Source organism: Coturnix japonica, chromosome 4, assembly GCF_001577835.2.
Source record: "Coturnix japonica isolate 7356 chromosome 4, Coturnix japonica 2.1, whole genome shotgun sequence".
In the NCBI taxonomy this organism is placed as follows: Eukaryota; Metazoa; Chordata; class Aves; order Galliformes; family Phasianidae; genus Coturnix; species Coturnix japonica.
In genome coordinates this window covers 8463990-8479340 of record NC_029519.1, presented here as the reverse complement: position 1 = coordinate 8479340, position 15351 = coordinate 8463990, and the positions used below count along the sequence as shown (strand labels likewise).

Sequence of the window (15351 nt, the reverse complement as noted above, 5' to 3'; positions counted from 1 at the left end):
TCAGCTCACTGAGCTAGAGAGATAAATAAAGCCCCTGGCAGCACAGCTACAGTTTTACTTTTGAACAAGCTTTTTGTAAAGAAATGCTTAGGATAATGAATATGTGAGTTCAGGAAGCAGATGAAGAAAAAAAAAATGGAGAGCATTAAATATTTGAGTATAGAGGAGCGGAGGAACAATACTTATTATAAAGGTAAAGGAAAACCTTATATTTTGTTTTTGAATATATGATGTATGTTTGAATACATTTCATTTGATCTTTGCAATTAGTAACTTTCATTATCAAGCTGTCCTCTCACTACCGAGTAGTCTAGTCTTCTCCACTTGTAAGCAAGTAAACAGTGACTTTTAAACACCTTTATAGTATCTCTGCAGATTTTTTTCCTGTGATTTTATATAATTTCTTCACTTGTTTTTCAATTACCTGTAGAAATTTCAGGTCAATAGTTGTTGAGTTATAGAAGGTATGGACCTTATTCCCCTTCCATTTCTGCTTATGCAAATCTGAAGTAGATCCACTGACAATTCTTGGAACTACATGAATACAAAGCTGACTTGAAAGAAGGCCAGTAGGTGCCAGTGACCTGAATTTCACAGAATTTGTGCTTTATAGTATGTGGCAGCATGGCGAGACTTGTCCTTCGTGAGCCTCCCACGTGTCTACTACTCATGAATGTGGCATTTTAGTAACGTGAAGTAAAGTTCAGTTTGCAAACTAGGCTAAGGCAATTTATTTTCCGCGTAACAGGAATTTAGGAAGCAACTGCTCACAAAAAAAAAAAAAGATGTCTAACACTGATGAAATTGCAGGTAGAAGCCTGTCATGTCACTGTAAATATCTGTGCCTGCAGTTGAAATACACAAGGAAATTAATTGCAGCACTATACATATTTATAAAAATGTCAGTGTGGGTTCTGTTGGTTTTACATATATGTATCAGAAATCCTTTTATAAGGTTGACATTTCAAGTTAGCAGTGAGATTGCATTCCAATGATAGCTTTTTGGGGACAGAAATTTAGTCAAACAAAATGCCATTTTTAAAATAAATAAATTGCTGAAAAAAACTTAGGCAGTCAGAAATGAGATTTAATTACTGCTGATGCAATATATTTAGAAGAAATATCCTTTACTTACTCATATCAGCTGTTTGCTCCTTCTGCCTATACAGCTATTTTCTTCTTTGCTAAATTACAGTGAGCTATTAACAGGTAAAAAATTGCATAACTGACAAGCAGTTACAGATTTTACTCATCTTTTTCTTTTCCTGCTATCGTGGAGACATTGTAACATTTCCCAATGACAGACTATCCATTAGTTAATTAGATTTTATTATTCAGCATTTATAAAAATTAGTCATGTAGAAAATAAGACTTCTAGAAAAACACGTTTTACTAACAGAAACATACTTAACTCTTGTTTCTATTTCGGTCTAATATATGCAAGTTCACAGTATGCAAACAGTTGTTTACAGTTACACTAATTGAACCTGTTTGGTCAAAAGGAACCTTGAACACGGATCCAAAATGATCACCCATGGTAAAGGTGCTCTTTGTGCATTATTTTGGGAGAAAAATTACAGAGCTGGACCAGCTCTGTAATGATAATTAATATTTTTAGTATAGGAGATGAAAACAAGATAGCCAGTGTGGTGCGAGTAGATACTGATCGGGAAACGCTTTAATTTTGGAATAGCCTTAGAAATGAAAGACCTCTGCCTGTTAGGAGTCAGAATGGGAAACAATTAAACTGACTAAATTACTTTCCTATTTTTAGTGATTAAAATTAGTAACACTGTAAGGCAGAATTATATGAGGAAAAAAAACCCTACAAGTCTTTTCCAATGAATAAAATGGTTTTTGGTAGAAGTAGCATGGGTAGCGCTGCTGTCAAATTTCTTTTGCTTGGTTGGCCGCAGGATGTATTTTACTAGGCTGTCCAAACTATTTTCAGGGATGATCAGATCAGTTCATTCATATTTAATAGTGCATTAACAGCAGCAGAAATCTGACATTTATTATGCAGGATTTTACCAAGCTCTTCAAACAGATATTTTGCTATAGCTGTATGCTCTTATTACTCAGTCTCATTCAAAAAAATCTGATGAATGTTTCCAGACTCTATATTTTCATTTCTGTAGGTACTTTCCACTTCAGATTTCAGGTATACTCTAAGGAGGATAAAGTCATTTATATCACTCAGTTTAAACAAGAAAACCTGTTACCACTTTCTGTACTCAATCACTCAATAGAGAGCTCATGTCATTGCCTAGACTTAATAAGGCACGTGGGAGATTTCCTTCCTTTTATCTGTGAGGATGTCATTTCAGTACTCTTTGTCAGCTACCTTATTTTAAATGGTCTTGCATATTGTTTATAATTCATGGTTAACTTAGTAAAGAGGTCAGCTGCTATAGAAGCATCTATAAAACATTTCCCTGTATCCTGTAGGGATGAAAACTTAAAGTCTATCATAAAATATTTTTTTATAACTACAACCACGGTGTGTCAGAATAAGAGAGAAGAGAGCATGAAGGGCATCATATATAAGTGGAATACTGGAATTCTATGACAATTAAAACAGGGACTGTTTCACTCTTTTGTAAAGACTAAAGGTCCTGCTGTGGGTAAAATGCCTTTGTGATATCACATTAGGTAACTAGCTTAATTTCATTAGATGTAATGAACTTAATTATTAGATTACAAACAAGACTCATGAGAACTTAAAAATACTGCAACATCATAATTTCCTCTCTAACTTATCAACAGAATAAATTAATAATATAAGGATTTATGGCTGTTTCCGGTGGCAAACCATCCACTAGTCATAGTAGAAATATCAGAGTGGAATATGATATATGATATTATCTGGGGTGAAGGAAGGAGGCAGCAGCATTAATGTTTGTCCCCTGAACATTTCATAATTTTCTTTTAAATCTGTGTGAGTTAGAATATATTTTTCAGAGTCTTTGGAGTTAAATACAGAACCAGCAGACTTAAAAATAGAACCAGCAGACTTCCTGTCTTTAGTTATGTGAACTGTGCAGCTAAGTTCTGTAACTGTTTACTGAGGTCCTATGAGATTAAATATTTTACAGTGTACCAAAAGTAGTGATGTTAAACCCCAGGCATTATACTTCCAAAAAAAGAATCTGTTTCCCAATTGGTTCTTCAGAAAGGATTTAAAGTCAAAAATTTTTCAAGTGGCAATTTCTGCATTTCAAGATGAGAAACTGCTTTTTAGCTGTGGGAAAACTTCTCCATCAGAAAGCTCGGTTTAAAATAATAAAGAGTTTGAATATTTCATTTTTCATCCTGAATCACTTGCTCCTAGAAGAGTTCAGCTCCACACTTCAGATAAATAACTTCAGTTTAGAAAATCAAGTTATGGAAAGCTATGTAAGCATGGTGTTAATGAAAGATTTGATTACAGGTTTCTCATTGTTTTTAATGTTCTCTGCAGTTTTCATTTGAAAGTCTACGTTGCAAGTTTTTCTTTACATGTAACACATTCTAGAGCACACATCCAAATTTTAGCATTTTTACAAACATTGACCTGCTGACATTTTTAGCTTCTTGTTTTACTTAAGTTTGATTACAATACAGCTGAAGTCATTTGCAAGCAAAGATGTAAGTTGCTTTAAACGTGATCTTCTTTGTGAAATAACATCTACACAGAAATTGATCTTTTCCATTTCTTTTCTCTTTGGGTTACAGAATGAGTGGTGTGATTTACTTCTGTCTCATCTCCTACTGTGGTTATCATGACGCTGAGTGCACCGAGGAAGTTCATACTCTTTAGTGTTGCTTAATGCTATTTGTTTTTCTTCTACAGAGAGCAGGGGACACAGTCAGTGGAGATACTGAAAGGTAATTTCTTCTGTTATTTTTGTGTTTAAAGAAATGTAATTTGTCCATGAATTACATGTACTTATTAACTTGTAGAAACTCAGTTGCAGTACCTGAGGAATAAATTTTCCAGTCTTAGTGAGAAAAGCATTAATATCTCTTAGCAAACATCATAACTTTTTCACCTGCTAACTTCAAATATGAAGATAAATTACACAGGTTGAATTTTCTTTATTTAAATGCTTCAGGTGTAAAATTATTAAAAATTATGAGGTGGAAAAAATGATGCCAGTACAAAGCTTGAGACGCTGCCTCTCAGTATTAGGAACAAACAACAACAACAGCTACAAACAAAACAACCTTTCAGCTTTTTTTTCTAGAATGACTCTGAGGATGAAAACTCAGATGCGTAACGTAATTTTTGAAAGGAACAAGCAGAATTTTCCAGTTAGCGTATAATTCAGAATGCACAAAAGTTCCTGCTTGCAATTGTCTTAAATTTGATAAATTCTAAGAATAAGGACTGCTGTTTCTCTTACATTTGAATTTAATGAACCCATTTGAATACTGGAGTGATTTCTGTCTTTATTTCCTTCACATTTGATGATGTACCAAATACTTAAGTTTCATTAAATACGTCACATTAAAAGAATGAGTTTGAAATAACTTTATGACTATCATGGAATGCTGTAAATAAGGTTTAGTTGAAGTGTATACTTATGGATAATTATTCTTTTTTAAAAATATTTTCATCCTGTGTATGACATAAACTTGTTAATGAAGTGAAACCATGCACTGAATACAAAATAATTCATTCCTTTACAGTGCTTCCACCAAGTATTTAAAACTGGCGATCTCCTTCCATGCCTTTCACTACCTCATAGCCAGTATCCAGGGCTACAACAGGGATAGTTGTTCTCACTATACACATCACCTGGTGCCAATTATTTCGGGATTGCCAGCATACCTAATTACTCTAAGAGAATTGCACGTGCTCAGTATGTCAGAACAGTCTTGGTAGACAAAACATAAATGTCTACTAGACTTTTGCCATGTTTTCCATGAATATTTGGTTTAACAAGCTTTTGGAAATCTGTTATGAGCCCAGAAAAATTAATTTCTTTTATAGAGTGATTTTCCCTTTCTAGTCTTTCTCCCATGGGTTTTAAATTTCAGATCCTGTGACTGTTTTGTATCTCACAAAAATCTGAAAAACATCTTTAAATGGCAGAATGAAATCTTCTTGCTCGTAAGCAACTTTGTTAAGGGCTTGAATAACTTAATATAAAGATATTTCAGCTTAAAATCAATTTAGGAGGGATCTGTCTGAAGATTTTTATCCCACATAGTAAAGTACTGTGGGGCTGTGAGAAGAGTTTCACGTATTTGTATGAAATAGCCTTGACTGTACAGTTGCTTTTGTTGGTGCAGTGATGTGATCACATCGTTTTGTCTAAAAAGAGAAAAGAAAGAGCCAAAAAGATGCTTCTTACAGGTAATATAACATACAGCGTACTGAAGGAAATAGTTACAAAAAGCATTAGTCAAAGCCACAAACTAGCCAAATGCCAGAAACAGATGTGTGCAAAATATGTGACTACAGAATCTTGCTTACAAATCCCTTAAGATGAGTAGAATGCAAAGCAGATCTAGTGAGGTTTTTTAGGCTTGAGCAGAAGAAAAGGGAGACATTTGTATGTTACAAATGTTTGTTATTGTTTCAGGGCTGAGAAAGTGCTAATAATACATACTAATAATAAGACATCTAACATGTAGTTGCTTATCCAGTTGTTCTTCAAAACGAATGTCTATGTGCTCTTTGATCTTAACTTTAATATAGGAAAAACAAATATAAGTCATAGGAAGTTTTGGTATCTGTAATAGATTCTAGATGTGCATCTACAACATAGCTATAACACAGAATCATAGAATGCTTTAAGTTGGAAGGGACCTTTAAGATCATCTAGTTCCAACCCCCCGGTATAGGCACAAACGCCTCCCACTAGACCACACTGCTCAAAAGACCACATTGCTCAAAGACCAGGTTGCTCAGAGACATCATTACAAATACCTCAGGTTTTAAAGATCTCGCTAACCTTCTAACCACACAGGCTTGCAGGGGAAAGATAAGGCTAAAAATGATTTGTATCATTCATGCATTGCCCCGCTGCTAGTTGAATAATGAGTTTTAACACTACTGCTTTATGACTACTTGCTATTTGTTTACGCTTGGAAATATGGCTCGGGTTCTTCTTCATAAAGTGCTTTGTATTTTTAAATATTAATACTTAAAAATTGTTTCTATCATTTCCTTGGTGGCTTTGGCATAGTTTGGAAATGATTTGTTTTATTTGTTAATACTGAAGAGATCAGAGAGGAGAGACTAGTTTATTCTTGATGTTCTTTTGTCAACTTGAATGGATGCATCTGAAGCACCGTTCTGAATCAGTAGTTGAGCCAGCGTAGAACTGAGATGTCAAATTTCACTGCAAAATGCTCAGTAATTAATTTTCAGTGAGCATTTGCTCATTGTGGTAGGAATGCATTATGATATGGAGATCCTAAGAACTTGACTAGAAATCATGAATTCATGTAAAGCACTCAAAGACAGGTTCCTGTGACTGCTAAGTAGATCCAGGTTGCGACATGAGTGTTCTTCAGAACCTACAATAAGGAAATGTCACATAAGGTACAATACAGTTCTGCACAAATGTGTTTTCTTATGCACTGCTTTCAAATTTGTGCAATTACAGCGGTGAGGAATTTAACCTATTTTAAAAGAATGTGCTCGGTACTTTAGAATAAATAATGCATCAGGGATAGATGCATTAGGGCAGCCATCAGGTCCCCTAGGCACTATGACTGCTCAGTGTTGAAGCTGAGAATCCTGAAACATTGTCAGAATGACATTTTAAACAGAAAAGTATTTTTTCTGAATTGTGTCAAATCTCTGAGGAGTTTTAATGGTATAAGGCCATATTTGTAGTTACTGAAAGGAACAAATGTAGTATTAAAAATATAGATATTTTGAAAAAGCAAAATTGTATACCACGTAAATACCATAAAAAGTGGACTTAAAAAAAAAGGGGGGAGGGGGGTTTTCCTGAATTTTTTTTTGTTGCCTTTATTCCTGAGCTGCAACCAGGATGGACTCAAAGCAATCTGGAATGTAAGATGTGAAAGCTGAAGAGACTTTTGCATGTTGCTTACATTCAGAATTTTATTTCCCAGTTATACGCTAAGTGAAAAAGAACAGGGCGACAGATTTGCCATTTTCTAGTTGTTCTTTGCTCTGGATCAATGAAGGTGTTACTCAAACACTGTTTTGAATCCTCATATAGTTGTAGGTATCCACCTGATAGTAGGGACTGTGTTCAGACGTAGCGCATAATATTTAACCAGCAACTTCAAAATTCTCTCTTGACTCTACCGCTCAGTAAACTTGAGATCCTGTATTTATGTAATCTTTTGAAAGAGGAGCCATCTTGCAGAGCAACAGAAGCACTCAACATAGTCTGTGGTAACTGTGCATCAATAGGGGCATTTCCAGGCAGGTCTCCAGTCAGAATGACAGGAGGATATTCAATCACAGCAGAAGGAAAATGCACTGCTCAGTAGTAAATATCCATTTTTTCCTGTTTGAAAAGTAAGCTCTGGTAAATGACCTATTTTTCTTTTTTAACATACTGGAATCTTTCACTGGTTGGGAAATTTTTACAGATTTGGATAGTGAGAATGTAAGATTAGATCGCTCTGAGTAATTAAATAATAAATACAACTTAAAGCAGTGAGTAGTATATAAAATTATTTGCAGAACATTGGAAAATATATATTAGCAGTTTGTTATAACTAGAATCATTTTATATTGCTTCTAGTTTATAATTCTATGCATTACTGCCAGAACCCCCTTAATCAGGGCTTTAAGAAAGTCAACAATGTAGATTGTAACTATTCCAGATACCAAAGACTAAGTGAAAGGTGAGTGAACTTCAAAATAATTATTCTTTTTTCTTTACTATATTCACATCATCATCATTTTAAAATTTATTATTCTGTCACCTGTGGACAAACCAAAATGGTAGGAATATAATAAGATACCCCAATTTGTTCTGATAGTTGAGCTCATGTAATGATGGATTTAGTGACTCTCAAGGTAGAAGTTCTGTGAATGTTAGAAGCTTAAATACCTTTACTTTCTAGAGTTTTGTGTGACATTGCTTCTATCTTTATCTGGTAAAAAATGAAAACATGTTCCTGGAAAGGAAAAGAAGGAATGTGGAGGTGGTGCTTATAGTCGTGCTTGTTTAATGATGCTTAATAAATGAAGAACTGTGTGACTTATGTTCACCAAAGAGGATTTTTTGTATGAATAGAAAATGCAGGCTATTCATAATTCCAGCAATGCTTTTAAAAGGCTACAACTGCTCTGACAGCAAAAATGCAGAATTATACCTCTATTCTGTTGTATTTCCACATTCAGTGCTCAATCGGTGACAGTTCTCAGCATTCAATAAAAATACTTCAGGTATAATAGTTCGCTCAGATTATTGCAGCTTTTATCAAAATACATAAAACTGGAATACAGCACTTCTGCCATCCCTCGTACTCCTGATTTTACCATTCTTATTCATTATCACTATTTTCTAATCATATAGTACTGTTCTTCGTTTGAAATCCTCGTTAGAAGCCTCAGCAATTGATTGCACTTTCATTTGCATATCTTTTAAGATGTGAGCTGGAAGCTACCAAGCTACTCGAGTCTTTTAAATTCTCTGTTTTGCTACCACCTGTGTCAAAGACATTCCCATTTTTTCCTAGCTTTTTCTTAGCCCTCCTACTTTAGCTCCATGTTCAGTGTACTGAATATTGAATACCAATTCTGTATGCATGTAATACTGAGGCTGGAGATAGATTTAGCCTTGATCTGCGCTTGTTGCATTTTACCTTGATTTCATAATTCTTAACTTTTTATACTAGTTTCAGTGTGCTTACAATGTCTGGGTAGGAGGGAGAAAACCTTTTTATCCATAGAAGTTCCAGTGTATGAGATACAGCTTGGCAGAGTATATAAAACTCAGAGTTGTTAATTTTTTACATTTCTATCAAACAGAAATATCTCAGAAATCCATTTGAAGAAAAATACATGAGAATAATTATTTTAGAATGAGTTTTACAACAAAATTAAACTTCATTTACTTTTTTCAAAGGTTATTTTCTTAGTACATTGCCTTTTCTATGTCGTTAGGCAATTATTGATTTTGCAAATATCTTGTAATAATTTATGTTGCTTCAGAAGCAATGCCTCCTATTTATTTCCATATAAACCACAACAAATACAAAGAGTACAACAAAACTACTGAAAGAGCAAATTCTCAGCTACAAAATGCTATTTCTCAACATAGCCATCATCAGTAGCTGTTCATTTTTGCTAGTAACAAACAAGAACCTACATGCCACACCTGTGACCACTGTCTCTGCCACCACTATTGAAGCACCACCCACCTCTTCACTGTGCTCACATCCACTGTTTGGTCTCCAGAAACATTCAGCAAGTGTCAGTGAATGACGGTGGGTGTAATTATTTCTGCATGGAGGAATTCAGTTCCACCCTTTTGCTTCATGGACATATCCATGTCAGATCCATTCTGTCAGAATGCCCCTCTGCTGCCATCTGTCACAAAGCAACAAAATGTAATGGGATATTGGTGGGACGGTTCAGCCTGTGCTGCCATGCTACCAAAATCAGCTTGCAATATCTTGGGCCAGTATAATAAAATGAGAGGCATTCATTTCAGAGCAGCCCTGGTATTTTATTTGTTCTTTTGATGTGTTAATTATAAGAGATTAATTTTTCTTTTTCTAGTTCTTGGTTTGTATCAAAACCAGAATTAAATATAGACATGAAAACAAGCATTCATAAGATCAGTTCTCTTCACTGATTTGAGAAATATTGGGCCTGGCCATCATAACCATATCACTCAATTTGGCTTTATCTCCTTCTTTATTCTTCTCTCTTTCACTTCTGTAACAGCTGTTTTCCTCAAAAGAAAGGTGAGGAATAACTCAACTTAATGTGGTACAGATAAAGTGAACAAAAATAGATGGCATGTTAGGGTTCCTTTATGTCAAAATTAATCAGTTCTGCCAGTTTCACATAGAGAATTTACTTGTCTGAAGAGAAGGTCAGCATTTCTTCTTCTGTCATCTGTGGATCTGAATATTTGACGAATAATTAAATTTTGTGAAGATTTTAATACATACAACACCTTTTAAAAGAACCCCGCAGACTGCAAAACTGTTCCCAGATATAATTTATGCTCATTGTACATTAGAATACATATTCCTGACCTTTCATTAGATGTTAACTTTTGAAGAGTTTTCAGAAACCCAATTGCAGATAATTTCTATAACTACAAGATTGTTGCTGGTAAGTAGAGTCTATGATTACTGCAAGGAGATGCATTACGGGGTTTGCGTGGAAGCAAATAAAACTTGACTAAGGACTTTTGAGAGAAAAAAGCAGATGTATTGTTCATATTGTATATTGGCTGAGAGAAAGAATGGAGGCATTGAAACTGACACTTTCCAGATGGGTCAAAGCCATGATTAAAGTAACAGACCAGAAAGCAGGGGGGAATGCCCAGCAGGATGGAAGTGCATTTATGGCATTCTCATGGGTAGACAGAAATGGAGCATTAATGACAAAATCTGCCTTGCAGCGGTTTGGGCTTCTGTCCATTCCTTTGCCAAATGTTGTAAGTTTAACAACTCTGTTTTTTCAGTTGTTTTGTTCAAACTTTGTAGTCTACAGGCAGCTCAGAACTTCAGACTTTTAATTCTTAACTTGTAATTTTAATGTGACTGTTATTCATCCCATCTTTTCACTGCAGTCTCAGGTATTTCCCTTTCCAACCTGCCATGGACCACAGTGTCAAGATGCTGATCGTGGTTCATACTCAGAAAAGTGACACTTTGCCTAGACTTCTCCAGGGATGTTGAACTGAAACTGCACACAGCAATAGCCTTTCCAAGCATTAAGCCGTATACAGAGATCTCTTATACAGGGACACTGGTGCTAAAAAGTATAATGACTAAACTGTAGCAGCCAGCGGAGCCTACATCATGATTAGTTTGGGAAAGTTCACTCATTTGGTTTTTTCTTGCTAAGAATTTGGTTTTTATTCTTTTCATCAAGATTGTTTCTGGGATCAGAAAAATTGGTTATTGGACTTCCCTACAACAACAAATGTAGCTGCTGCATTCCATGTTTGCCAGCCAAGAATGTACTGTTAGGATATTAGTACTGCAAAAATATTACCGCTTTTCTGATGATTTAAAGAATCTTTCTTGAGCTAACTGCTACATTACTGTGGTCTTTATGAATTTCCTGTTTTTAAGTGCTTCTGAAGCATCAAAGAGGAGGTGGCAGGGAAAGAACTGCATAAAAGAAAAGATCAGACTTTCCACACCTGGCAAGCATCTGACAGTCACATCAAATTTAGCCCAACAGTTATGTATGTAGTAATGTCTCAGTGTTTATAGATCTACTTACATATTGCTTAAGTTATATAGAATACCCAGAAAAGCTCAAAGGAAAATGCTTATTTATCAAACCAAGGAGAAATCAAATTTCTTCTTTAATGATTTAGGAAGGAACCAAATTTGCAAGATATAGAACACATGTGAGTGTTTCTTAAATGTCACATACAAATGTTCAAGTAAATATCCATATCCTATTACTTTTTAAAATGTGAATGAGTCCTCAGACATAGTTTCTAATTTATTTATTTGCAGTTCTTTTTGTTGCTATTTGTTTGAAAATACTTGTTCATTCCTAGTTTAGTATAAACACCAAGAGTCCTTTATGCCCGTGGCAAATTTTGCTGCTGTACAAAATGTGCAAATAACAGTTAGACCTGCTAACTCTGATTTATATCTCCTAAGAATCATTAAAAGAGAGAGGAACTTTGTTGTTTGCTTTTGAGTTTTGTCTGATGAAATTTGAGTATGTTCAGGTAGTTATTGAGATGGACGCTCTGATATGATTTGTCTTTTTGAGTCAGAATACTGAGAATAACTTTATGTTTTTGAATAACATTAACAAAGACACTGAAAGTAACATGCCTCATATTTTAGGTGCTGCATTTTAAATAACTTTGAAAATGTAAATATGTCCACAGGAATTCATTTAGAAATGTGTTTGTGAGTTTGTTATTATTCAGAATATTATTTCCCGTTGTTATTTGACATCTTTCTTCCTCTCTCTCCCAGATATGCTAGTTCTGCCATTGACCGTCAAGGAAGTACATCCATGAGGAAGGTAATGATTTACAAAAGAAAACAAAAGCCTAAGAATAATTTCTCAATACAGTAGTATCCACTGCAACTGTAGTTGACTGAAGTGTATGCAGTACTTTTGGTAAAGTTTGATAAGAACTTCATTACATAGGCTAAGGCATGTATTAGTTCTGGAAGGAGAAGTGCAGTGAACTCCAGTTTGGAAAGGGACATCTTCCAATGTTATCCTAAAGGAAACGAAAATTGGAAAAACTCTTAAGACATTTAAATAGTACATGTACTCTGACAAGGATATTTATTATTTAGATTTTCAGTGTTTTACAGTGCTGTTTTTGGAGGTCTTTAACAGAGAATATCTAGACATTTTAGTCATTTCATATTTTGTCAAGTATTTCATTAAAAGGACAAACAATGGAACCATCAGTGATAGAATACCTTTTCTTCATTTTGAGAATTTTTTTCCTAAGTAGATAAGCTGTGAGCTGCTGTAAGCTCACAGATGTCGTTCTGCCTCCCAAGGATTCACACAGTAATGTTAAATATCAGTGGCCATAGCAGAAGGCATGTAACTAAATATTCTGCAGTTTTCCTTTACCTGTCAATTCCTACCTTGTGTGCTGCCTCCCTTGAAAAACACTTAAACCTATTGCAGTTCCTTGGGATCACAGCACTACAACTAATCTAATACACGTAACCTGAGGAAATCAGCACTACATGCCCCATGATTTGTGCATTTTGTTCTAGTGAACGCACCAATTGCTATGTTCTGAACTTGCTAAAGTTTTCCTCAAAATTGCAGACGCATGTGCTACCAAGCTTGCATTAATGATTTAGTTCCTTTCATCTTGACAGGTGACTGAATATCTAGTTCTACAGGGCATTTTTAAAATGAAACCTTACTTTTTCATTTGGTGATTCTGTGACACCTTTCTTACTGCTTCACTGTGAATGTACTGAAGTCTCACTTCACATAGCAGAGACTCAGTTCTACCATCTTTTTTCCACGGTGTGCTGCTTCTTGACTGAGGTGGGGGTAGTGGCATGCATTTTCTTTAACGCTCTTCTTCACGTTGTGGTTTTGAGTCAGAAGGTTAAATGCGTACAACCACAGTATGTTCTCCGGTCATCAGCCTTTTTCCCGTAGTAACTTTGACTCACCTTATGTTGCAAGTTCTGACTGTTTTCTTAAACTGTTTACCACAAAGTTAATTATAAGTTAGTGTCTTTATCTCTCAAAATATGAAGCTTGAATTCTGCAGGTTTAGCAGCACTAGTTAAACTTATGTTTTCCAGGAATTGCAAGTCTTTCATTTTCTCTAGTTTTCTTTCTGTTAATACCTTGTATGTCTGCATGAACAATACATAGTGAGATTAAGTAACTTGTATTTTTGGAAGAGCAAATATTTGCAGTTCTTGTTTTGTTATACTTGAACTTTCTTTATTTTTAAAACTGTCTTACTGAATGATACATACCACTTTCTGGTGTGTATTCAAAAGCAGATGTCCTCCAGCTGTTCATTTTCTTGAAGTTCTGCAATTAAATTAGAATGTTCAGATGTGATTAGATTTATAGAGTTCTACCCACTGAATAATTCTTTTAGCCTAAATTGTGGAAAATGTTGGTGATTTTTCTTGCAGAAGCAGAAACCTGTTCTATGCTAATGCATTTCTATGCAAAGAGAGGTTGATCAGGTTGTTTTAGTCATGGTCACCACAGAAGCCCAGCTGGGACAATGTGACTGACTGGTTCTGCTGCTGGGGTTTATAGTACATTGATAAATAATGTTTTGCTGTGCATCTTTAATACTTTCTCATGGACTTAGTTCTGTTCTTCTATTTTCTGGTTGTTTTTAACTGTGTTTCCTATAGTGTGGGAACAAGCATATCCATTTGACCAAAGAATTTTAATAATTTGATTGCAAGAAGTGTAATTAATAAAAGAAAATACGCAATTTTAATTGGTAGTCTCACCACTGTTTTCTTTATGATGTTTATAATAGTAATACAAAGAAATAAAAGTAAGATCCTACGATAACTAATCCTAGGATAATCATGGAGATGGTAGTGAAAGCTGTTCCATGTTAGTTCTATTACCTGAACTCTTTTTTTTCCTTCTTACAGTCATTCCATTACGCTTCTCTCAGGGTAAAATCCAGGAAATGGTCAAAAGGTAATTTCTTCAAGTTAACATTCTGAAAGCAGAAATAGTTTAAATAGATTATGTTTATTTATATGAGCTTCAGATTCAAGACTAAATGAAATATGTTTTTTGCTTAGAATGATGATAACCATTTTAATCGGTTAAAAATGCAGTCCAAAGAGGAACAGATCCTCTAGAAATTAAATAAGTCATTACATAAAAAGCTCCTTTTGTCTTGTTTTCATGCAGAAACCAAAACTGTAGAGCATTGTGGAATTTGGAAGCAGTTAATTCAGTCTCCTCTCTGAAATTGGACAGGATTTGGCTTGAAAACTTTTGAATTGATTCATCGTTTAAAATTAGTAATGTGGTCATATTGAGAAGGATAGCATTCAGAGAGATGTCTCACACTACTGTTGTGTTCTCAGGGAGCTCTCTGACGAGTGGGAGCAGAAGACGAATTTCCTGCAAAGACTTGGGGCATGGAGATTGTGAAGGCTGGCTGTGGAAGAAAAAGGATGCCAAAGGTTACTTCACACAGAAATGGAAAAAGTACTGGTTTATTTTGAAGGATTCTTCCTTGTACTGGTACACAAACCAGAATGTAAGTATACTTTGTGTTTGGAGGAAGCCTAAATTAAACCTTATTTTTTATCATTCTTTTGAATAAAGTCTATAAATATTAGAGAATAGTCACTTTAGTTGCCATGTCTGGTTCACTTGAGCTGGAAACACTTCAATTGGAATTAATTTTGAATTCTTAATAAAAAGCCGAAGTTCATGGTTCTCTTAAAGCAATGAATATATCAGTATTTAATATTCTTCCAAGTTAGTGTTTGTTTAGACTAATACAGCGCTAACATTCAGCTTGTGTTTTTCAACAATCTGACTGATGATACTGTATCTCCTTGTTTTTTAAGGCAAATTACTTCAGGAGAAGTAAAAAGTGACAGGAAGTACTTTCTAGTTATTACTTTTCCGTTTAAACACCAGTGTTTTAAACATTTAAACACATTTAAACCCTGTAGGAACCTCCTCGGTTATTACCAGAAGGACAGATCATTTGT

At 34.8% G+C, this 15351-nt stretch overlaps 1 protein-coding gene across 1 annotated transcript in view; it reads left to right on the top strand.

The window, feature by feature from the left end:
- LOC107312666 (connector enhancer of kinase suppressor of ras 2-like) overlaps positions 1-15351 on the top strand; it is a 177997-nt gene that overhangs the window by 137564 nt on the left and 25082 nt on the right. The window contains exons 14-15 of the mRNA XM_032444201.1: positions 14266-14327; positions 14729-14888. Of these exons, the coding sequence (XP_032300092.1) occupies positions 14266-14327; positions 14729-14888 (222 nt within the window). The remainder of the gene's footprint in view (positions 1-14265; positions 14328-14728; positions 14889-15351) is intronic.